At 35.7% G+C, this 25,829-nt stretch overlaps 1 protein-coding gene across 2 annotated transcripts in view; it reads left to right on the top strand.

Moving 5' to 3' along the window:
* dym (dymeclin) overlaps positions 1-25,829 on the top strand; it is a 104,588-nt gene that overhangs the window by 69,339 nt on the left and 9,420 nt on the right. The window contains exons 15-17 of one of the 2 annotated variants that reach the window (XM_048166418.1): positions 12,996-13,178; positions 16,700-16,813; positions 17,039-17,203. In XM_048166418.1, coding sequence (XP_048022375.1) covers positions 12,996-13,178; positions 16,700-16,813; positions 17,039-17,077 — 336 coding nt within the window. In that variant the 3' untranslated portion in view covers positions 17,078-17,203. Of the gene's footprint in view, positions 1-12,995; positions 13,179-16,699; positions 16,814-17,038; positions 17,204-25,829 lie in introns of those variants that run through there. The other variant, XM_048166416.1, reaches the window with a different exon arrangement.

Genomic DNA, 25,829 nt, shown 5'->3' with positions numbered 1-25,829 from the left:
ACTTAACTATTTTATATGCAAAGATGTTAGCCAATCACAGCAGTGGGCTTTACACTGAAGTCTTACAGCAGACACGCCCCTTAAAACAGTGTTCAAATAAGTTAAAATCAGGGTAGGAAAAATGCCTTTTATTTCTAAATTATGACCATTTTTGATGTAAAAAGCATACTAACATTATAAGTGCACTCCAGGAAACATTATTAAACAATAAAACAATGCATCTCATGACCCCTTTAAGTTTAAGCTTGATATCGACTAGTCACTGGTCATGGCCTATAGAGGGCGCAACAGGATAAGAAATCCACTTTTACGCTCTGTTTCCAACAGTTAAAATGACAAACAAATGCGTACTCCGAGAGCGCTCCACAAGATATGTTCAATCATACCGTCTGGATGCTCAATATTGATCAGGTTCGAAACAGCTTAGGGCTCTTTCACACAGAACGTGTCTAAAGACGCCACGCCAACTTGCTACTGTAAACAGAACACTTGCCCCACCTCCAAGTTCTTCTGATTGGTCCACTGTTTTGGAACTGACATTGATGAGCGGCACTGCCTGTAAAAGTTGAAATTCTTTTAACTTAACACGACATCTTAACACGAGTCGCTTCTAAAGAAGTGAGACGCAAGTGTAACAGTCATACACGTCCATGTGGGCAGCACTTGAAATAGAAATCTTTTGGAACATTATAAATGTCTATACTGTCACTTTTATCAATTTAATGCCACCTTGCTGAATTAAAAGTATAGAGATAAAAGTAAATCTGACCCCTAACTTGTGAACAATAGTGTATATATATGTACATTCACAATGACTCTTCTGATGAATGTTACGGTGATGAATAATCAGACCGATGTTAACTGATGAAAAATACTGATGATGCTCAGCATAACTTCTGTGTGTATGATTAATCTGGATGATTAGAATTATCTACAGCAGTGTTTTGATCGTGTGTGTGTATGATTTGTTCTACACACTCAGGTTGTGTTCACACATTAACATCTGACCTGATTTTCTCTGTGTGTGTGTGTGTGTGTGTGTGTGTGTGTGTGTGTATATAATCTCATTAGTCTGTACTGTAGAGCAGATCGCTCTCTTCCCTAATTCACTCCTACGTTCTTCTCGTCTAATTATCACTCCCTGTTTCTGTCTAGACACCTCCAGCTTTTTTCTAGGTTGTAGTTTGATCTGGTTTCCCGGCATCCTTCTCAACTGCTTTTTACTTCGAACATCAAGTACCAGTATTGTTTACCAGTTTGAACGGACATGTGACCTATTTGTTGAGAACTGCAGGTCTAGACGAGTGTTTCCAGGTTTGGTCTAATTCCGTCCTGCACATTTGTTTCATAAGTATCTACTTAAATTTGGTTAATAACAGTGGCGACAGTCTCCCACCCCGTTAATATTCCCGACTGCTGCGTCCGCAGATCTTTTCCGACGTGTAGGGGGTCGTCATGGGAACGGAGGGCAGGAATTTCCTCTGTCTGGTGGAAGGGGAAGGTGTGAGGAACGCGACCCAGAGCGGAGGGCTTCGGCTGGGCTTAATTCATCAGTGCGACTGCTGCAAACTCAACATCTGGGCTGTAGAAATAAACCTGAATTAGATTGGTAAAATGGTAGTTCACACAAAAATGAAAATTCTGTCATCATTTACTCATCTCATGTCATCTCAATCCTGGCAACACAAATTAAGAAATGTTAATTAAACCTGAGAGATTTCTGTCCCTCCATTGGAAGTCCAGATATCCAAAACTTTGAATGTCCAAAAGATCATAAAAGCATCATAAAACCAATCTATATGAATCAAGCTGTGAAATTCAGGTCTTGTGAAGAGAGATAAACTCACAATTCTGACTTTATATTTCTCGCAATTCTGACTTTTATCGCAATTGCGACTTTATATCTCACGCAATTCTGACTTTATATTTCTCGCAATTCTGACTTTATATCTCGCAATTCTGACTTTATATTTCTCGCAATTATGACTTTATATCTCGCAATTCTGACTATATCACGCAATTCTGACTTTATATCTCAGAATTCTGACTTTTCTCGCAATTGCGACTTTATATCTCAGAATTCTGACTTTATATCACGCAATTGCTGACTTTATATCACGCAATTCTGACTTTATATCTCGCAATTCTGACTTTATATCATTGCGACTTTATATCTCAATTCTGACAGAATTTATATCACGCAATTGCGACTTTATATCTCAGAATATCACGCAATTGCGACTTTATTTCAGAATTCTGACACGCAATTGCGACTTTATATCTCAGAATTCTGACTTTATATCTCGCAATTCTGACTTTATATCTCAGAATTCAATTGACTTTATATTTCTCGCAATTCTGACTTTATATCTCAGAATTCTGACTTTTTATCACGCAATTGCGACTTTATATCTCAGAATTCAATTGACTCAGAATTTGACACTCGCAATTGCGACTTTATATCTCAGAATTCTGACTTTTATCACGCAATTGCGACTTTATATCTCAGAATTCTGACTTTATCACGCAATTGCGACTTTATATCTCAGAATTCAATTGCGACTTTTATCTCAGAATCTCGCAATTGCGACTTTATATCTCAGAATTCTGACTTTTTATCACGCAATTGCGACTTTATATCTCAGAATTCTGACTTTATATGCGACAATTGCGACTTTATATCTCTGATTCTGATATCGCAATTGCGACTTTATATCTCAGAATTCTGACTTTATCTCAGAATTCTGACTCGCAATTGCGACTTTATATCTCAGAATTCTGATTCGCAATTGCGACTTTTATCTCAGAATTCTGACTTTTTATCACGCAATTGCGACTTTATATCTCAGAATTCTGACTTTTTATCACGCAATTGCGACTTTATATCTCAGAATTCAATTGCGACTTTTTATCACGCAATTGCGACTTTATATCTCAGAATTCTGACTTTTATCACGCAATTGCGACTTTATATCTCAGAATTCTGACTTTATTTATCACGCAATTGCGACTTTATATCTCAGAATTCTGACTTTATATTCTGACTCGCAATTGCGACTTTATATCTCAGAATTCTGACTTTTTATCACGCAATTGCGACTTTATATCTCAGAATTCTGACTTTATATCGCAATTGCGACTTTATATCTCAGAATTCTGACTTTATAACGCAATTGCGACTTTATTTATATCTCAGAATTCTGACTTTTTATCACGCAATTGCGACTTTATATCTCAGAATTCTGACTTTATAACAATTCGACTTTATATCTCAGAATTCTGACTTTGTATCTCGCAATTGCGACTTTATATCTCAGAATTCTGACTTTTATCACGCAATTGCGACTTTATATCTCAGAATTCTGACTTTATATCACGCAATTGCAATTGCGACTTTATATCTCAGAATTCTGACTTTTAACTCGCAATTGCGACTTTATATCTCAGAATTCTGACTTTTTATCACGCAATTGCGACTTTATATCTCAGAATTCTGACTTTATATCACGCAATTGCGACTTTATATCTCAGAATTCTGACTTTATATCGCAATTGCGACTTTATATCTCAGAATTCTGACTTTATAACAATTCGACTTTATATCTCAGAATTCTGACTTTGTAACTCGCAATTGCGACTTTATATCTCAGAATTCTGACTTTTATATCACGCAATTGCGACTTTATATCTCAGAATTCTGACTTTTAACTCGCAATTGCGACTTTATATCTCAGAATTCTGACTTTTATCACGCAATTGCGACTTTATATCTCAGAATTCTGACTTTATATCGCAATTGCGACTTTATATCTCAGAATTCTGACTTTTATCACGCAATTGCGACTTTATATCTCAGAATTCTGACTTTTTATCACGCAATTGCGACTTTATATCTCAGAATTCTGACTTTTATCGCAATTGCGACTTTATATCTCAGAATTCTGACTTTTGCAATTGCGACTTTATATCTCGCAATTGCAATTGCGACTTTATATCTCAGAATTCTGACTTTTTATCACGCAATTGCGACTTTATATCTCAGAATTCTGACTTTTATCACGCAATTGCGACTTTATATCTCAGAATTCTGACTTTATATCGCAATTGCGACTTTATATCTCAGAATTCTGACTTTATATCACGCAATTGCTGACTTTATATCTCGCAATTATGACTTTGTAACTCGCAATTCTGACTTTGTATCTCGCAATTATGACTTTGTAACTCGCAATTGCGACTTTATATCTCAGAATTCTGACTTTATATCACGCAATTGCTGACTTTATATCTCAGCAATTCTGACTTTGTAACTCGCAATTGCTGACTTTATATCTCGCAGAATTCTGACTTTATATTTCTCGCAATTGCGACTTTATATCTCAGAATTCTGACTTTATAACTCGCAATTGCGACTTTATATCTCAGAATTCTGACTTTTATCACGCAATTGCGACTTTATATCTCAGAATTCTGACTTTTATATCTCGCAATTGCGACTTTATATCTCAGAATTCTGACTTTATATCACGCAATTGCGACTTCTATTCTGACTTTATTCTGATCTATTTGACTCGCAATTGCGACTTTATATCTCAGAATTCTGACTTTTATCACGCAATTGCGACTTTATATCTCAGAATTCTGACTTTTTATCACGCAATTGCGACTTTATATCTCAGAATTCTGACTTTATATCGCAATTGCGACTTTATATCTCAGAATTCTGACTTTTTAACTCGCAATTGCGACTTTATATCTCAGAATTCTGACTTTATATCGCAATTGCGACTTTATATCTCAGAATTCTGACTTTATATTTCTCGCAATTGCGACTTTATATCTCAGAATTCAATTGACTTTATATTTCTCGCAATTGCGACTTTATATCTCAGAATTCTGACTTTTTATCACGCAATTGCGACTTTATATCTCAGCATTCTGATTCACGCAATTGCGACTTTATATCAATTCAGAATTCTGATTATCACGCAATTGCGACTTTATATCTCAGAATTCTGACTTTATATTCTGACTTTATCGCAATTGCGACTTTATATCTCAGAATTCTGATTCACGCAATTGCGACTTTTATCTCAGAATTCTGACTTTTATCACGCAATTGCGACTTTATATCTCAGATTCTGATTCAATTGCGACTTTTTATCACGCAATTGCGACTTTATATCTCAGAATTCTGACTTTTTATCACGCAATTGCGACTTTATATCTCAGAATTCTGACTTTTATCACGCAATTGCGACTTTATATCTCAGAATTCTGACTTTTATCGCAATTGCGACTTTATATCTCAGAATTCTGACTTTATATTTCTCGCAATTGCGACTTTATATCTCAGCAATTCTGACTTTATATCATTGCGACTTTATATCTCAATTCAATTGCGACTTTTATCTATCACGCAATTGCGACTTTATATCTCAGAATTCTGACTTTATAACTCGCAATTGCGACTTTATATCTCAGAATTCTGACTTTATAGTTCTCGCAATTGCGACTTTATATCTCAGAATTCTGACTTTTATCACGCAATTGCGACTTTATATCTCAGAATTCTGACTTTTTATTCACGCAATTGCGACTTTATATCTCAGAATTCTGATTCTGATATCGCAATTGCGACTTTATATCTCAGAATTCTGACTTTATAACTCGCAATTGCGACTTTATATCTCAGAATTCTGACACGCAATTGCGACTTTATATCTCAGCATTCTGATTCACGCAATTGCGACTTTATATCTCAGAATTTATATCACGCAATTGCGACTTTATATCTCAGAATTCTGACTTTTATCACGCAATTGCGACTTTATATCTCAGAATTCTGACTTTTTATCACGCAATTGCGACTTTATATCTCAGAATTCTGACTTTATATTTCTCGCAATTGCGACTTTATATCTCAGAATTCTGACTTTATATCACGCAATTGCGACTTTATATCTCAGAATTCTGACTTTATATCACGCAATTGCGACTTTATATCTCGCAATTATGACTTTGTAACTCGCAATTCTGACTTTGTATCTCGCAATTATGACTTTATAACTCGCAATTCGCAATTGCGACTTTATATCTCAGAATTCTGACTTTATATCACGCAATTGCTGACTTTATATCTCAGAATTCTGACTTTGTAACTCGCAATTGCGACTTTATATCTCGCAGAATTCTGACTTTATATTTCTCGCAATTGCGACTTTATATCTCAGAATTCTGACTTTATAACTCGCAATTGCGACTTTATATTATATATCTCATATCTCAGAATTCTGACTTTTATCACGCAATTGCGACTTTATATCTCAGAATTCTGACTTTATTATCTCGCAATTGCGACTTTATATCTCAGAATTCTGACTTTTATATCGCAATTGCGACTTTATATCTCAGAATTCTGACTTTATTATCTCGCAATTGCGACTTTATATCTCAGAATTCTGACTTTTTATCACGCAATTGCGACTTTATATCTCAGAATTCTGACTTTATATCTCTCGCAATTCGCAATTGCGACTTTATATCTCAGAATTCTGACTTTTTAACTCGCAATTGCGACTTTATATCTCAGAATTCTGACTTTATATCACGCAATTGCGACTTTATATCTCAGAATTCTGACTTTATACTTTATATCTCGCAATTGCTGACTTTATATCTCAGAATTCTGACTTTATAACGCAATTGCGACTTTATATCTCAGAATTCTGACTTTATAACTCGCAATTCTGACTTTATAACAATTCGCAATTCTGATTATCACGCAATTGCGACTTTATATCTCAGAATTCTGACTTTATATCACGCAATTGCGACTTTATATCTCAGAATTCTGACTTTATGCGACTTTATATCTCGCAATTCTGACTTTATATCTCGCAATTCTGACTTTATATCTCGCAATTCTGACTTTATATTTCTCGCAATTCTGACTTTATATCTCAGAATTCTGACTTCGCAATCACGCAATTGCGACTTTATATCTCAGAATTCTGACTTTATATCGCAATTGCGACTTTATATCTCAGAATTCTGACTTTTAACTCGCAATTGCGACTTTATATCTCAGAATTCTGACTTTTTATCACGCAATTGCGACTTTATATCTCAGAATTCTGACTTTTTCGCAATTCTGACTTTATATCTCGCAATTCTGACTTTATATCACGCAATTCTGACTTTATAACTAATATCGCAATTCTGACTTTATATCTCAGAATTCTGACTTTTTATCACGCAATTGCGACTTTATATCTCAGAATTCTGACTTTATACGCAATTGCGACTTTATATCTCAGAATTCTGACTTTATATCGCAATTGCGACTTTATATCTCAGAATTCTGACTTTATATCACGCAATTCTGACTTTATAACTCGCAATTCTGACTTTATATTTCTCGCAATTCTGACTTTATATCACGCAATTCTGACTTTATAACTCGCAATTCTGACTTTATATTTCGCAATTTTGACTATAACTCGCAATTCTGACTTTATATCTTGCAATTCTGACTTTATATCACGCAATTCTGACTTTATATCACGCAATTCTGACTTTATATCTCACAAATTCTGACTTTATATTTCTCGCAATTCTGACTTTATCACGCAATTCTGACTTTCTAACTCGCAATTCTGACTTTATATTTCTCGCAATTCTGACTTTATATCTCGCAATTCTGACTTTATATCACGCAATTCTGACTTTATAACTTGCAATTCTGACTTTATATCTCGCAATTCTGACTTTATATCTCGCAATTCTGTGTTTATATCACCCATTTCCAACTTTATAAAACCAAAGTCTTACGGGTTTGAAATGACAATAAGGTGAGTAAATAATGACAGAATTTTCATTTTTGAGTGAACTATCCCTTTAAATTTTCATTTATTTATTTATCAGTGCTTTTATTCAAAGTGAGGAATACAAGTGATTCATCTTCAGGAGGCAATAACACAAGAAGTGCTTGGAATACAAAAGATCAAACATTGTCTAAAATCATACAAGCTAGAACAGGGAGGGATATAAGAAATAGTGAAAGCATAGAAGTAGATTTTGTTAAAATATTTAATATGAAATATTCGGCTGTCCAGATAGGGTTAAGCTTCAACCGTCGTTTAAGCGTGGTTTTTTTCAATTTATGTTTTTTAATTTTGTTATTTTGGTTGGTGAACTTTTATTTATTTTAGGTTCAGAAGTATTGCAAATGCTCTGCAAGCTTTTCATGAAAACCTGTTTAAAATCAGTCATTATTTGTGCAGTTCTGTTTGCTGCCACTAGAGGCACCTGAATGACACATATCAGCTTTAATGCAGCAACATTGGGGTCAGAGTTTGCATGTGTTTAGATCTTTTCAGGGTCTTGCATCATGCATCAGATGTTGCCTTTATAAGTGACCTGACATCAAGTATGATGTTTTTTCTGTCGCCACGGTTCAGGTATTAACAGATGGTACCGTATGGGGACACTGAAGGCGGCTGCACGTGTGTTTGTGTGTGCGCGTTTGCAGAGGAATTTATTAGCGCGAGTCTCGAGCAGAACAGAAACTGCAGTAATCACAAAGCAGGTTTGAAAAGCCTTGCCAAAACCTGGTGTCTTTCCAGTAAAGCCGTCGTTCTTCTGGCAGGGGTGCCACTGTGAGAGTGATTCATTCTGAGGTCAGCAGGACTGAGCGCTTTACACATGTATGTCTCTGGCTCTTTGAGTGTTTAACATGGGACATCTTTTCATGCTTTTAGTGGAGTCAGTAAAAAATCGCATGCTGCCTGGATAGGTACTACATTTACATTTGAATTTACTTTGCAACCATTAAAAAAGTATGTTCTATATAGTATGAGTGTGTGTAGTATGAATGAAATTCGGACCTACTACATCCGTCATGTTGTACATCCGTACACACGTGACCTACCAGCATCAGTTGTGTCGTTTCACCTCCATTCATAAATCCTCTTCCATGGAATAGTAAAGTGCCCATCGAAAGCACACTTCAGAATCTCACCGGAAGTAGTAGGTCATCCGGGTACTTTTCGCCTGCTGTTTTTCGAATACTATGCATTCTGACATTCTACTCTTTTAGCGTACTGTTTTTCACACACTATATAGTAGGGAAGTATTCAATTTCAGATGCAACGAATGTAAAATCTGATCAGTTGAAACTGTCTTTTCTTGCCTTATTTTTTTATTTTCCTTTTTTATCTTATTTTCTTTTTTCTGTTTTCCTCTTACTTTTTTCTTTTCTGTTTTTTATTTTATATTTCTTTTATATCCTTTTTTCTTTTCCTTTTTTTCTATTTTATTTTATTTTAATTTTATTTATCTTATTTTCTTTTTCTTTTTTCCTCTTATCCCTTTTTCTGTTTCTCTTTTTATTTTTTCTATTTTATTTGTATTTTATTTATTTTCATTTATCTTATTTTCTTTTCTTTTACTCTTTTTCTTTTTTCTTTTCTTCTATTTTCTTTTGTTTTATATTCCTTTCATTCTTTCTTTCTTTCATTTTATTTATTATTTCTTTTCTTCTGTTTTATTATTTTTTATTTTCCTTTCTTTCTTTTCTTCTATTTTATTTTGTTTTTTATTTTTATTTTCTTTCTTTCTTTTTCTTTCTATTTTTTATTTTACTCTATTTTACTCTTCTCTTTTCTCTTCTTTTTATTTATCTTATTTTCTTTTTTCTGTTTTCCTCTTACTTTATTTTATTTTTTTCTTTTATATTTCTTTTATATCCTTTTTTCTATTTTATTTTATTTTAATTTTATTTATCTTATTTTCTTCTTTATTTTTCTTTTTTCCTCTTATCCCTTTTCTGTTTCTCTTTTTATTTTTTTCTATTTTATTTTTATTTTATTTTATTTTTCTTACTCTTTTCTCTCTTCTCTCTTTTCGTCTGTTTTATTTTCTTTATTTTACTTTACTTTCTTTCTTTTTTCTTTTCTTTTTCTCTTTTTCTTTTTTCTTTTCTTCTATTTTCTTTTGTTTTATATTCCTTTCTTTCTTTCATTTTATTTATTTTTTTTTTTTCTTCTATTATTTTTTATTTTATTTTACTTTCTATTTTATTTTATTTTACTCTTCTCTTTTCTCTTCATTTTATTTATCATATTTTCTTTCTTTTTTTCTATTTCTCTTTTTCTTCTATTTTATTTTTTATTTTCCTTTCTTTCTTTCTTTCTTTCTTTCTTTTTTCTTTTATTCAATTTTTTTTTTTCTCTCTCTCTCTCTCTCGCTCCTCCAGGAGTTAAATTATGTTTTCGGTGTTTTAAACGATGCTGCAGTTGTTTTGAAGTCATTGAAGCTAATTCCATAAAATTGTGTGTTTTTGTACATTCCCGGGCTTTTATGTTTCACTACACACACTCTGAGCTTTCCCGAGCTGTCATCTCCTAAAATCACTTATGTTAGCTTCCACACAAAGAGCGTTTGATGTGGTATTTCTGTGTGTGTGTGTGTGTTGTGCGTGTGTCTATGTGTGTTCCTATGGAAACCGGATTTGCACATTCTGTTCCATTGACTTGCTTTTGTCCAGAGAGATTTGTGGCTCAGAAACTGACATCAGTCTAGAGAATAACCAATAGATGAATAACATAAAGAGGAGGCCAAGATGGCTGCAGGCAGAGGGAAGGACAGTGGGAGAAAAGGAAATGAGAAGGTCAAAGGTCAGAGATTGAAGGCTCTTCAGAGACATGACATGCTTCAGTACATGGAAGTCTTTATTTCTGGGCTTCTTTTTTTCTTTCTATTTCAAATGCATTGTGTTACTGAAGAGAAGAATCTTTTGGCAACAGTTTATGTGAAGATATTCTCAAAAACAACAGCTACTGCAGTTATAATACATTATACCAGTTCACGCTCTGATGTTTAAACAGTATAACGGCACGTTATGTAGTGCATTTTATAATGAATTGCACTCTTTGAAGCAGTCGCTTAGTATTATAATTCTTATAATTATTTATTCAAGATATAATGGTCACAATTAAACCTGTCTTAGCATCTTTTTAACCCCTGGTTAAGGCCAGAGGGCCGGTATCTGTATGTTTGTGAGTATTTCTAGGTTTGCATTGAACAAAATGCTGATGTAAATGTGTCACACACAATCTATATATTCAGCGTTGGCGTCAAACATGCTTAAATTTGATGCATTAAATATATATGATGCGGCTGCCGAGAGATGAAGAGGCAGAAAGAGAGAGAAGATGCATTTGTCTTGCCCCTGCTGTATGTGTGTGTGTGACCCAGAAAAAGTGTGACGGCCCAGACTGCAGCAGAGCACAGGGAAATGATAACCCATTTAACCCACACACACAGTGTGCTGTTCTCTGCACTGCTGGCTGCCTTCCTAGACAGCATGTTTGTCCATCAGAGGTGCGTTTGAACCAGGGATGCAAAGTTTTGGAGACAGATAGTGTTATTTGCCTCAATGTTACTGATCAAACCATTTAAGAGTTTATGGTTGGTGAGATTTTAAGTCTCTTTTTGAACAAAAGTACAGTAAAAATTTTATATTAAAATGTAATTTATTCCTGTGATCAAAGCTGAATTTTCAGCATCATTACTCCAGTCTTCAGTGTCACATGATCCTTCAGAAATCATTCTGATATGCTGATTTGATTCTCAAGAAACATTTCTGATGATTATCAATGTTGAAAACAGTTGCGCTGATTCATATTTTTGTGGAAACTGAAACATTTTTTCAAGGTTCTTTGATGAATAGAAAGTTCAAAAGAACAGCATTTATTTGAACTAGAATATACTAGTGCCACTGTCACTTTTGATCAATTTAATGCATCCTTGCTGAATACAATCTTGCTGACCCTAAACCTTTTAATGGTAGTGTGTGGTTAGTGATTTGAACAAATCTGTAACTCAAAGTATTAAACACTGACTTGCAGCTTTTTAAAGTGGACCTATAATGTCTCTTTTACAAGATGTAATATAAGTCTCTGGTGTCCCCAGAATGTGTCTGTGAAGTTTCAGCTCAAAATCCCCCACGGATCATTTATTATAGCTTGTCAAATTTGCCCCTCTTTGGGTGTGAGAAAAAACACACAGTTTTTGTGTGTGTCCCTTTAAATGCAAATGAGCTGCTGCTCCCGGCCCCCTTTCCAGAAGAGGGCGGAGCTTTAACAGCTCAACAACAACAAAGCTGGAGAATCTCACGCAGCCAAAATGAGGATTGTCAGTAACGGTGTTCAGCCTTACATTGTTCAAACCGGAGTCGACACTGATGGAGAGACTCAGGAAGAAGTTACAACTTCTAGAATGAAACTGGACATTTCTGAATGGTTAGTGGATAAATTGATGTAGTTGCTGTGGAGTTGATTCAACTCATCCACTAGCATGTGCCGTCATGTTAAATCTTTTGTGTTGAATTGACCCTCGTTTGTGAAGCAGTCCGGCGTAAAATGACGGCATGACAACAACACTCTACTACAACAACTCTTCCTCTTCTCTAAAGCAGCCCAACATGGCCCCGCCCCCTTTGTTGTGTGTTCTCAGGGGCGGGGTTTATGTAAATTTTAAGGTTTGTGATGTCACCAACCCTGGAAGAAGCTTGTTGTAGTCTCTACCAGCCATTTGTTGTAGTCCTTAAAAAGTGATTTCTGTAAAAGAAAATATCTCTTTGCATTGAACTTTGAGCGTCGTCACTTTACAGATGTTGTTTATGCTCAAACAGCAACATTACACACTAACTAAAGTAAAAAAAAAAAGTGAAATCATAATCAACCACCCCTTTAATAAGCAGAAAAGAATGAGTATCGTTTAGTACTTTTGAAACCAGGCATAATAAAGTAATTTACTATTGGAAAATGAAAAAAATATGTCTGATATTATGTGCTTCCAAAATCAAACCCATATGGTCACCAAGATAAAGTGCATTTCCAGTTTCAACGTTCCTGTGATGCCCAAGGAAATGCTGACTAGGTAAAAAAAGTATTCTTTGTGTCTTTACACTTTCTCTTTTTTTCCCTCAGGCTCAGGATCTGAACGTCATCGAGGAGGTGATCAGAATGATGTTGGAGATTATAAACTCCTGTTTGAGTAATTCCCTCCATCACAACCCAAACCTGCTATACGCGCTGCTCTACAAGCGAGAACTCTTCGAACAGTTCCGATCACATCCGTCTTTCCAGGATATCATGCAGAACCTCGACACGGTGAGACACTGACTGTATGTTCCAGCTCTGTTCCAAACCCTAGTGAGCAATCGAGTGTATACATAGACAGCTATCTTCTAAGGGAGCATCCTAACTGAAAATGAACATCATAAGTGACTGATCTGAAACACTCTTTATGGGCAGCAATTCACACAGTTGCTGTTGATACCAGTAGAGTCTGACATTGACATGTTGTGAAGGTACTTAGATAAATAAAAAAAATATGTAAATAATGTACAGTACAGTCCAAAAGTTTGGAACCACTAAGATTTTTAATGTTTTTAAAAGAAGTTTCGTCTGCTCACCAAGGCTACATTTATTTAATTAAAAATACAGTAAAAAACAGTAATATTGTGAAATATTATTACAATTTAAAATAACTGTGTACTATTTGAATATATTTGACAAAGTAATTTATTCCTGTGATGCAAAGCTGAATTTTCAGCACCATTACTCCAGTCTTCAGTGTCACATGATCCTTCAGAAATCATTCTAATATGCTAATTTGCTGCTCAAGAAACATTTATGATTATTTTCAATGTTGAAAACAGTTGTGTACTTTTTTTTTTTTTCAGGATTCCTTGATGAATAGAAAGTTCAAAAGAACAGCATTTATCTGAAATACAAAGCTTCTGTAGCATTATACACTACCGTTCAAAAGTTTGGGGTCAGTAAGAATTTTTATTTTTATTTTTTTGAAAAGAAATTAAAGAAATGATTACTTTTATTCAGCAAGGATGCATTAAATCAATCAAAAGTGGCAGTAAAGACATTTATAATGTTACAAAAGATTAGATTTCAGATGAACACTGTTCTTTTGAACTTTCTATTCATCAAATAATCATTCATCAAATACAAATATTTTGTACAATTGTACACATTAAATGTTTCTTGAGCAGCAGATCAGCATATTAGAATGATTTCTGAAGGATCATGTGACACTGAAGACTGGAGTAATGATGCTGAAAATTCAGCTTTGCATCACAGGAATAAATTACTTTGTGAAATATATTCAAATAGAAAACAGTTATTTTAAATTGTAATAATATTTCACAATATTACTGTTTTTTACTGTATTTTTAATTAAATAAATGTAGCCTTGGTGAGCAGACGAAACTTCTTTTAAAAACATTAAAAATCTTAGTGGTTCCAAACTTTTGGACTGTACTGTATATATATAATATAATATAAATATTTTTTTAAAACTAAATGTATGTTTAATTATGTAGTATAAAAATATTTTATACATACATTAGAAATTGTAATTTGACATGTTTTTTATATAAAATATACATTTTATACATAAGGTTTTATTTATATATATATATATAATACATTTTATATGTAAAATTGATATTTTAATGAACACATGGTACATACAATTAGTACACAAAATTATTGGCTGATATAGTTACATTTTTATAAGATAGAACTAATTTTATCCATTCTTTTCATAAAATATAATTGCATTCTGGGATTGTGTGTAATCTGGTTACTTACAGTGCATGCATTGAGTTTGGTCAAAACTAAATAACTTTTAACAACAACAAACACCTGCAAAAGTACCGTGCCTTTAATGCCTAAATATGTTGCCTAGGTAGGCAGCTCACTAGATTTTGGAACAGAGCTTCTGTAGCTGTCTGTATCTCTAGAGGTGAGCACATGGTTCAAGTTCGAAACAAAATCCTCAGTGCAAACATTCATATAGATCAAGAGAGATTTACACTAGACAAACTGCATTTATATCGTGCCGTAGAAGCCCAGGGGGCTTCTGGGTAACCTACAGAAGGAATTAAATTCCCTCTTTAAAACACGCACACTCACACTGGTGCATTAATGCTGCATGACTCCCTCCAGCCTTAAACACCACGCAGAATAAACCTGCTTTCATCCGAAACTAAATGAATGGAATACTAGTATACTACATAATGCACTGAATATACTGCATGATAAAAATAGAATTTGAAATTTTGAAAATTCAGAAATAAGAAGTGAGTCGTTCTAACAGTGGTATATTACGCTGGTGTCACTGGCAATTAACTGTCATTCCAGAATTTTTTTTATTTATTTTTTTTTTTTTTGTACAAATGTCTGCAAATCAGTTTGACTGATTATAATGGGTTCTATTTGCTTTTGTTGTATAGACATCGTTTTAGCCTTTTAAAGGGTTAGTTCACCCAAAAATAAAAATTCAGTCATTAATTACATACCCTCATGCCGTTCCACACCCGTAAGACCTTCGTTCATCTTCAGAACACAAATTAAGATATTTTGGATAAAATCCGATGGCTCAGTAAGGCCTGAATTGAATTGCAGTGGTTCGGAGCACCAAAATCACGTGATTTCAGTAAACGAGGCTTCGTTACGTCATAGGTGTTTCGAAACTTCAATAGTTCACGTGACTTTGGCAGTTTGATACGCGCTCCGAACCACTGATTCGAAACAAAAGATTCGTAAAGCTTCAAAGCTTCATGAAGCTTGTTGAATAAAGTGAGTATTCTCGTCGCTTCATAATATTAAGGTTGAACTACTGTACACACATGAACTGTCTTTAGTAGCTTTCTGGGCATTGAAAAAGGAAATGATCTTGCAGGCAATTCAGGTCTTACTGAGCCATCGGATTTTATCAAAAATATCTTAATTTGTGTTCTGAAGATGAACGAAGGTCTTACGGGTGTGGAACGACATGAGGGTGAGTAATCAATTACATAATAATTTTCATTTTTGGATGAACTAACCCTTTAATTTTATTTATTTAACCAGGAAGGTCCCACTGAGATACTATCTCTTCTACTAGGGAGTCCTTTTGACACTCTGATGAGTAATGAAGATGTTAAAACACATCTGTTTATATATTCTTTTGATTCATTCATCATTATATTGCATTCTGGGACATCATATCTCACACACTGTGCAAACATCATAATTTACAGCATTGCACTGATGTTTTGACTTTAGCTATGTTTACATCTACCTATTTTTATGCGAATATTGGGATATTGCATCTAAAATGCTGGATGGATATTCCACGATGTGCATCATTTCTAAAAATATGCATAAAAAACGCTCAATTGAGGCAATTTTTTTTTTTTTATCTGATAAGAAAACATGAGCATAAACAATGATGGAATGAATGGATTTACTCAATAAATCCCTCGATGAGCAACAAAAAAAACATGACTTTAATTCAACAGAGGATGTGATTGGATAACTGGACTAACCAGCTGACCAGTTGTATCGCAGCATCTCAGATGTTGGTTTGGTCTTTCTGAAATGCCTGAGCCAAAGTCTGTCTTCAAAATAAGCATCTCACATGATTGCGTTCCCAAGCGCCAGCATCCGAACGCAAGAGAACATTTATTGTGTTTCGTCTGCCATTTTGGTTATCTTGAACACATGGGGTGGAAACGCTGCTTCATTCAGAAATGTTTTATGCGATATTTCAATGTTGTGCGCAAGTTAAATTCGCAACTTGGGATGAAAATATAGCTATTGACTGTGTGTGTGTGTGTGTGTGGCAGGTGATTGGATTCTTCAGCCAGCGACTGGAGCAGGCAGGAAGTGACCTATCAGTGGAGAGAGTTCAAGAGGTCATCAAGAAAGGTGCTGTGGCCCTCCCTAATGACCGTCTGAAGGTAAGCACACAGATATCTGTGATGATTCACATTGTCATGATGCTTGACTTTAGTCACACATTCACAAAAATTCACATAAACTCTCTGTTTGGCGTCATCGGCCTCGTCAGTCCCTTTCCACCTCTCCACCCATCTGACCTCTTCACTCTGATATTTGTTCCATTTTCAAAACAAAATATCTAGCTCTATCTAAATATAGAACGGTGACATTTCACTTCCTCCTAGAGACAGGAAAACAAATTCTTTCAAGACACACTGGATTAAGAATTAATAATTCACCATCTGACTGTATCACACAACTGCCATCTGTGCACACACGCACATCAGATGTTACCATGGTAAAAGGTATTAATTTCATAAATACATAATCATCCAAATAAATAATATTTCTAAACAACCATGTGTTTCGCAGTATTTTATTGAAAAAAACAAACACTTCAAACACTTTTTGCATTTTCAGTCCTGTTAAAAAATGTTAAAAACTTTATATATAATTTGTAATTTTTTTATTTAAATATATATTTTTTAATTAAATTCTAATAATTAAGTATATTTACTTATATTTTTTTATATATAAGTACAGTTGTGGCCAGAATTATTGGCACCCTTGGTAAATATGATCAAAGATGACTGTAAAAATAAATCTGCATTGTTTATCCTTTTGATCTTTAATTCATAAAATTAGCAAAAATCTAACCTTTCATTGAAGAAAAAGAATTGAAAGTGGGGGAAACTCACATTATGAAATAAATGTTTTTCTCCAAAACACATTGGCCACAATTATTGGCACCCTTTTATGCAATACTTTTTGCAACCTGCTTTTCCCAAGATAACAGCTCTGAGTCTTCTCCTATAATGCCTGATGAGTTTGGAGAACACCTGACAAGAGATCAGAGACCATTCCTTCATACAGAATCTCTCCAGATCCTTCAGATTCCCAGCTCCATGTTGGTGCTTCTTCTCTACAGTTCACTTCACTCATTTTCTTTAGGGTTCAGGTCAGGGGACTGGGACGACCATGGCAGAAACTTCATTTTGTGCTCAGTGACCCATTTTTGTGTTGGTTTTGATGTTTGTTTTGGATCATTGTCCTGATGGAAGATCCAACCACGGCCCATTATTGGATTTCTAGCAGAATCAGTCAGGTTTTGATTTTTTATCTGTTGGTGTTTGATAGAATCCATGATGCCATGTATCTGAACAAGATGTCCAGGACCTCCAGCAAAAAATTAGGCCCACAACTTTATAGATCCAGCAGTATATTTAACCGTGGACATGGGGTACTTTTTATCCATGTGTGCACCAAACCCATCTGGTGGGTTTGCTGCCAAAAAGCTCTTCTTTAGTTTCATCTGACCATAGAAGCTGGTCCCATTTGAAGTTCCAGTCTTGTCTGACAACTGAATATGCTGGAGATTGTTTCTGGATGAGAGCAGAGGATTTTTCTTGAAACCCTCCCGAACATCTTGTGGGGATGTAGGTGCTTTTGATAATTTTTTTTAGGCTTTCTGAGACTCAAGACTCAACTAATCTCTGCAATTCTCCAGCTGTGATCCTTGGAGAGTCTTTGTCCACTCAAACTTTCCTTCTCACCGCGCATTAGGATGATTTAGACACACGTCCTCTTCCAGGCAGATTTTTAACATCTTTAGTTGATTGAAACTTCTCAATTATTGCCCTGATGCAGACCTGCCAACATGTACGCATTTTGCGTACCAGGTACGCATTTTGACCTCAAAGTACGCTGGTACGATTTGTCATTCTATACTACGCAAAAACCCGGTGACTCCTCTGTGCACGCCTAGTACTCAAATCCAGCAAAAGAGTTCGACCAATCTGAGCGCTGGGTTCATTTCCCTAAATAGCAAGAGGGGATGATTGACAAATGCGTACAGCCTATCAATAAAAAGAGACTGCAAATCGACAGCAATACAAAATCCCGCTCGATCCCTCCTTCCACTCCCGCCGTCTGTGACTGAATTCTCAAGCGAGGACAATACAGCAGTCATGGTACTTCTGACACCTTAAGGTAAACGAGTATAAAATGTACAAGTAATGTTGAACAACAAATCTAAATAAAATTGAAATCGCTGATTATGAAAATGTTGTGATGTGTGACTGACTGACAAGCGCGAGTCTGGAGAAACAGGCGTTTGTTTATTTATTTATTCTCAGTGTTGAGAAACATATATAGCCTACATGTGTTGCGTTATTATGTTAATACTAACTAAAGTAACTAATTATGTTACATAGCCTACTTATTTTGTATGAAAACTAGCACATTAGTTACTTATGCATTTAACATGACCGTTGTCTCAATGCTGCGCAAGCCCTCTCTCATAAACACAAACGCGTGCGCGCACAGAGAGGTAAAATGAAAATTGCCGTGTTTGGTTTAAAATTTATTCTTGCTTGTGTTATTTTTTTTTTGTCAGAAAAGATTTTTAACTATCCACCCGTGTTTTTAAGATTCGGTAAATGACGGACGCTTTAGTTAACACAACCCCTCGTTATATGACTAACTTCTTGATATTCTTGAATACTCTTATTGGTCCTTTCTATTCATTGTCAACTGTTTTCTATAAATATGTTTGTATTGGCTAACCTTTTATTCAGCGAATGTTTGTCTTGTTTATAATTCAAAGACAGCACGCTACAAATAGAAACCCTTTTTTCTGTGGGATTTAGTATCATATTTTGATATTGAAATAATAAATTAAGTATTTTAAATGAATCACATGTAAACTCAATGTTTACTATTTTCTAAGGGTTTCTTAATTGTAGACTAGTTTTCATTACAAAACCTGTATGAACGACTCAACTGTCAGGTTAGTTGTATGTAAATATAGCCTTCTTGAAATTGCAAACAAAAATTTTTTTCCATATTAAATATATGAATGTGATTTACTTGTGGTTTGTATAAGCACACATTATGCAATGCAAGAATAATCATGAATTAAAAAAATGCTTTTGAGCAGGTGTAGTAACATTTTTAATTGTGTCAAATAAAAAAAAAACTTTAACAGTCAAAATTAGATTAAAGAAGATGGGTTTGTGTGCTTTGTGTATTGTATTATCAAAAATGTAAAACATTTTCGAAAACATTTTCCAAGGTTGGCAGGTCTGCTGATGGTGGAAATGGAGATTTTCAATGCTTTAGCTATTTTCTTACAGCCACTTTCTATTTTGTGAAGCTCAACAATCTTTTTCTGCACATCAGAACTATATTACTTGGTTTTACTCATTGTGATGAATGATTACGGGAATTTGGCCTTTGTGTTTCCTCATGTTTATACTCCTGTGGAACAGGAAGTCATGGCTGCACAATTTCATGCTCCTAGTCACCCTGGTGTGCTAAAAAATGTAAATATGGATGTTAATATACTTCAGAGATATTTTACTCATAAGAATTTCTAGGGGTGCCAATAATTGTGGCCAACGTGTTTTGGAGAAAAACATTTATTTCATAATGTGAGTTTCCCCCCACTTTCAATTCTTTTTCTTATATGAAAGGTTAGATTTTTGCTCATTTTATGAATTAAAGATCAAAAGGATAAACAATGCAGATTTATTTTTACAGTCATCTTTGATCATATTTACTAAGGGTGCCAATAATTCTGGCCACAACTGTGTGTATATATATATATATATATATAATAACTCTAGCTGAATTTCTTTGGCAAACTTTACACTAAAGTTTTTTCTTCTTTGACTTTTGGCGACTGATAATTTTGTACTCTGCATGTAGGTAAGCTGTGCTTGATCTGATATGCAGTGAGAATGAGAGCGTGCGGCGGGTGTCTGAACACACGAGCAATCGTGTTTGAGAGCGGGTCAGGCCTCATCTTCATTATCGCAAACGACTCCTCCGGGGCCATTCATTACGCTTTATAACACATGCGGGTAATGACATCTCCAGAAGAACAGGAAATCACACATATCTGTCTCTGATATACGGGCTAAAAGACTGGAATAAATCTCCGCCACGTGTCTCGTTACCTTTCTATCCTTACCCACAATCCCCTCTGATCCCCCTAAATCAGTGAAAATGTGGCCGTTCGTCCGCTGTTTAATTGCGTGTTCTATCGCATGTTCAGTGTTTCAGATATCACAGACAGCATCCATCATGTTAATGACCAGACGAATGAGAACGAGGACGATAGAAATCGGACAGCATCCTGCTGCTTCTGAGAAACGCCCACAGACCTTCATGGATGGGCTGATGTATATTGTCTGATCATTGCAAATCCTTCTCCGTGTGAACACCATTATGAGGAACATGATGTTCTTGTCACTGAATCTTTGAACGTTTGAGACGTTAGCAACAAGTAGGGCTAGCTGTTGTTGTGATGATATACACCATGCAACTTACAGTAAGCTGCATTGTAAACCAGACAGATCAGATTTGTTGTCCAATAGCAATTTAGTGACATTGACTAATTTATCTAGATTAATTTTTTTTAGTTTTGATATTTAGCAACAGTTTGCAGTCTGCTTAGAAACATTACCTCTTTGAATTCATCTCCTTTCAGACCCATTCAGATGGGTGGCTTTGGCCTTTTTTTGAGCATTGAGTGTTGTGTTTTTAAGACAACACAACAAATAATCCAACTTTTAAAAACATGTTTCGAGACCCCTGTAGTCTTTCCATGTTTTAATCTGTTATTAAACACAAGAATGTGTGTAAATAGCCACCAAAACATGCCTGATTAGGGCATAAGGACTTTGTACATCCATACATATTTATACATATAGAGATATATATGTATATACACCGATCAGGCATAACCTTATGACCACCTTCTTAATATTGTGTTGGTGCCACTTTTTCTGCCCAAACAGCCCTGAACTATCAAGGCATGGACTCCTCTAGACCCCTGAAGGTGTGCTGTGGTATCTGCACCAAGATGTTAGCAGCAGATCCTTTAAGTCCTGTAAGTTGTGAGGTGGATCCTCCATGGATCGGACTTGTTTGTTCAGCACATCCCACAGATGCTCGATTGGATTGAGATCTGGAGAATTTGGAGGACAAGTCAACACCTCAAACTCGTTGTTGTGCTCCTCAAACCATTCCTGAACCACTTTTGCTTTGTGTCAGGAGCATTATCCTGCTGAAAGAGGCCACAGCCACCAGAGAATACTGTTTCCATGAAAGGGTGTACATGATCTGCAACAATGCTTAGGTAGGTGGTACGTGTCAAAGTAACATCCACATGGATGGCAGGACTCAAGGTTTCCCAGCAGAACATTGTCCAAAGCATCACACTGCCTCCGCCCGCTCGCCTTCTTCCCATAGTGCATCCTGATGAGATGACAGGTAAGAGACGCACTTGCACCCGGCCATCCACGTGATGTAAAAGAAAACATGATTCTTCAGACCAGGCCACCTTCTTCCATTGCTCTGTGGTCCAGTTCTGATGCTCACGTGTCCACTGTTGGCTCTTTCGGCGGTGGACAGGGGTCAGCATGGTCACCCTGACTGGTCTGCAGCTATGCAGCTCCATACACAACAAACTGATGCACTGTGTATTCTGACTCCTTTCTATCAGAACCAGCATTAACTTCTTGAGCAATTTGAGCTCACAGTAGCTAGTCTGTTGGATCGGACCACACGGGCCAGCCTTCAATGAGCCTCGGCCGCCCATGACCCTGTCGCCGGTTCACCACTGTTCCTTCCTTGGAGCACTTTTGATAGATACTGACCACTGCAGACCGGGAACACCCCACAAGAGCTGCAGTTTTGGAGATGCTCTGACCCAGTCGTCTAGCCATCACAGTTTGGTCCTTGTCAAACTCGCTCAAATCCTTACGCTTGCCCATTTTTCCTGCTTCTAACACATCAACTTTGAGGACAAAATGTTCACTTGCTGCCTAATATATCCACCCACTAACAGGTGCCGTGATGAAGAGATGATCAGTGTTATTCACTTCACCTGTCAGTGCTCATAATGTTATGCCTGATCGGTGTGTATATATACATATATATACAAATATATCGAGCAAGTTTCTTTATGCAAGCCACTGCCTAGTGATTTTAAAATTGCATAGTCTTGCATCTCTGTAGTTTTCTCTAGTGGTTTATTGGCGTGCTTGTGCATTTCTGTTCATACGTTCTCCATGTGTGTGTGTGTGTGTTTGTGGGATTGTGTTTGTGTCCTGGGCGTCCCCAGGACTGGGAATGAAAAATTCTCGTCTAGACATTCAGACTCGTAGAGACACACACACACTCAAGCATGCAGTGGGCAACACTTATCAGAATCAGAGTCCCAAGAGAGCAACTGTGTGCTTGAGGGATGTTCCGTACCCTCGGCCCTGGTACAGACAGCCCTTATTCCATCACAAACACACACACAAAGGAAGCGTGAAGGGCCAGACTGCCTGTCTGCCCAGAGCTCTACCTCTTTCTGTCTCTCTCTGCTCAATGTTGAATAGGAGCAGCGACAGCCGTGTGTGACGTGGACAGAGTGACAGAGGCGGTGGAATTTGTTGTTTGGCCAGTGCGCTGGTGTGTGTGTTGCGTGGTGATAAGACAGAGACACCGTGGCTCCTGTGAGGGAGGGCGTCATCAGAGTAACACACACACACACGCGCGCTTTCATAAAGGCTTTTGGATGCATTTTGAAATACTTAGATATGACAATTAACTTGTCATGAAAAAGACTGCTTTCTCAATTAGGTTTTTGCAGATTTTCCTAATGCATTTAAAAGCTGAACTGACTTTGACATCCTCAGTTGTGCAGCTTCATAATTTTATGAAAACTCTGATAAAACATTTTTTCTGAATTTTTGATGAATAGAAAGTTCAAAAGAACAGCATTTATTTAAAATAGTAATCGTTTGTAACATTATGAATGTCTCTTTGGATCAGTTTAATGCATCCTTGCTAAATAAAAGCATTAATTTCTTTAAAACTTTTATATAAAACTTATATAATAAATTGCCTCTGAAACAACTTTCTTTTTTTCAGCTGACGTCATTACGGCCTTTATTTTGACTCCATTATGGATATGTAATGTTCACTTGTCACAGTATATTCTTATCAGTGTATGTCTTGAATCAGACACAAGTCTCTAACTTTCTCGGTTTGTGTGCATTTAATATAGGTATGTTTGATTTTGCCCCATTCTTGCGTAAAATCATCTGCGTCCATTTCCCCTGTGTGTGTGAGTTGACCGATCCGTGTGTGTGTGTTAGTGAACCGTCTCTGCTCCGAGGCTCCGACTGCTGCAAACAGGGCCAAGCCGACTGGCGACCTTGGAGCGCAGCCAACCATGAGCCAATTCTGCCTGGGCACTGTCTGGCCGTTCTCTTCCCAGGAAACACTGGGGCCCCGCAGGGGGGTGTATGTCTCTCTCTCTCTCTCTCTCTGCGTGTGTGTGTGTTTCAGAACTGAGAAGAGAACAGTTTGACGCAAGACTTGAGTTCAGAGAACATCTGAGAGTTTAAATAGCTCTGGGTTTTCATCTGCCCTCCCTGGGACTCATATGTACTCTGACATGAGTTGTTGTTGTTTTTTTTTATGAATGTTTTGATTCATTTGAGTCACTTCATGATGAGGACGTTTTGTTTGTAAGTCATCAACACGTTTAAATTCTGTAATGTGCTGTAATTCAAAGAGAAACAAGCAGAAATAAGCCTTATTAATGTTATAATGTTATAATTTGAATGTTAGCCTTAAATAATATTATTGCATTTTGAGATTTCAATGATATTTTGTTAGGTTACAAAAGTTGCATTATATTTTATTGTTAATCATAATTTGTATTATTATATTATATTATATTATATTATATTATATTATATTATATTATATTATATTATATTATATTATATTATATTATATTATATTATATTGCTTTTGTGACAATTCTCATTGATTTTTTTTTTTTACATTTATAAACTGTTATCAATAATATTTATTAAAGGTGCTGTAGAATTGAAAATTGAATTTACCTTGGCATAGTTGAATAACAAGAGTTCAGTACATGGAAAAGACATACATTGAGTCTCAAACCCCATTGTTTCCTCCTTCTTATATAAATCTCATTTATTTAAAAGACATCCGAAGAACAGGCGAATCTCAACATAACAACGACTGTTATGTAACAGTCGGGATCATTAATATGTACGCCCCCAATATTTGCATATGCCAGCTCATGTTCAAGGCATTACACAAGGGCAGCCAGTATTAACGTCTGGATCTGTGCACAGCTGAATCATCAGACTAGGTAAGCAAGCAAGGACAACAGTGAAAAATGGCAGATGGAGCAATAATAACTGACATGATCCATGATATCATGATATTTTTAGTGATATTTGTAAATTGTCTTTCTAAATGTTTTGTTAGCATGTTGCTAATGTACTGTTAAATGTGGTTAAAGTTACCATCGTTTCTTACTGTATTCACGGAGACAAGAGAGCCGTCGCTATTTTCATTTTTAAACACTTGCAGTCTGTATAATTCATAAACACAACTTAATTCTTTATAAATCTCTCCAACAGTATGTAATGTTAGCTTTAGCCACAGAGCACTATCAAACTCATTCAGAATCAAATGTAAACATCCAACTAAATACTATACTCACATGATCTGATGTATGCATGCAGTATGCATGACGGACATTTTGTAAAGATCCATTTTGAGGGTTATGTTAGCTGTGTGAACTTTGTTTATGCACTGTATTATAGTCGAGAGCTCGGGGGGCAGGGAGCGCTCGATTTAAAGGGGCCGCAGCCTGAATCGGCGCATTTATAATGATGCCCTAAAATAGGCAGTTAAAAAAATTTATTTAAAAAAATCTATGGGGTATTTTGAGCTGAAACTTCACAGACACATTCAGGGGACACCTTAGACTTATATTACATTTTGTGAAATTGGAAATATTGTCACAACATTAAAATTGTTTTATTTTCATCATGAAAAATATTATTTCTTAATTCTTTCTTTAGATTTTAGGGACAAATATAACAAAAGACAAAAGTTCTTGACATGTTCTTGACACATTGACCCGTAGAG

Source organism: Megalobrama amblycephala, linkage group LG18, assembly GCF_018812025.1.
Source record: "Megalobrama amblycephala isolate DHTTF-2021 linkage group LG18, ASM1881202v1, whole genome shotgun sequence".
Classification (NCBI taxonomy): Eukaryota; Metazoa; Chordata; class Actinopteri; order Cypriniformes; family Xenocyprididae; genus Megalobrama; species Megalobrama amblycephala.
The sequence above is the reverse complement of the archived record's forward strand: the minus strand, read 5'-3'. Positions and strand labels throughout refer to the sequence as shown.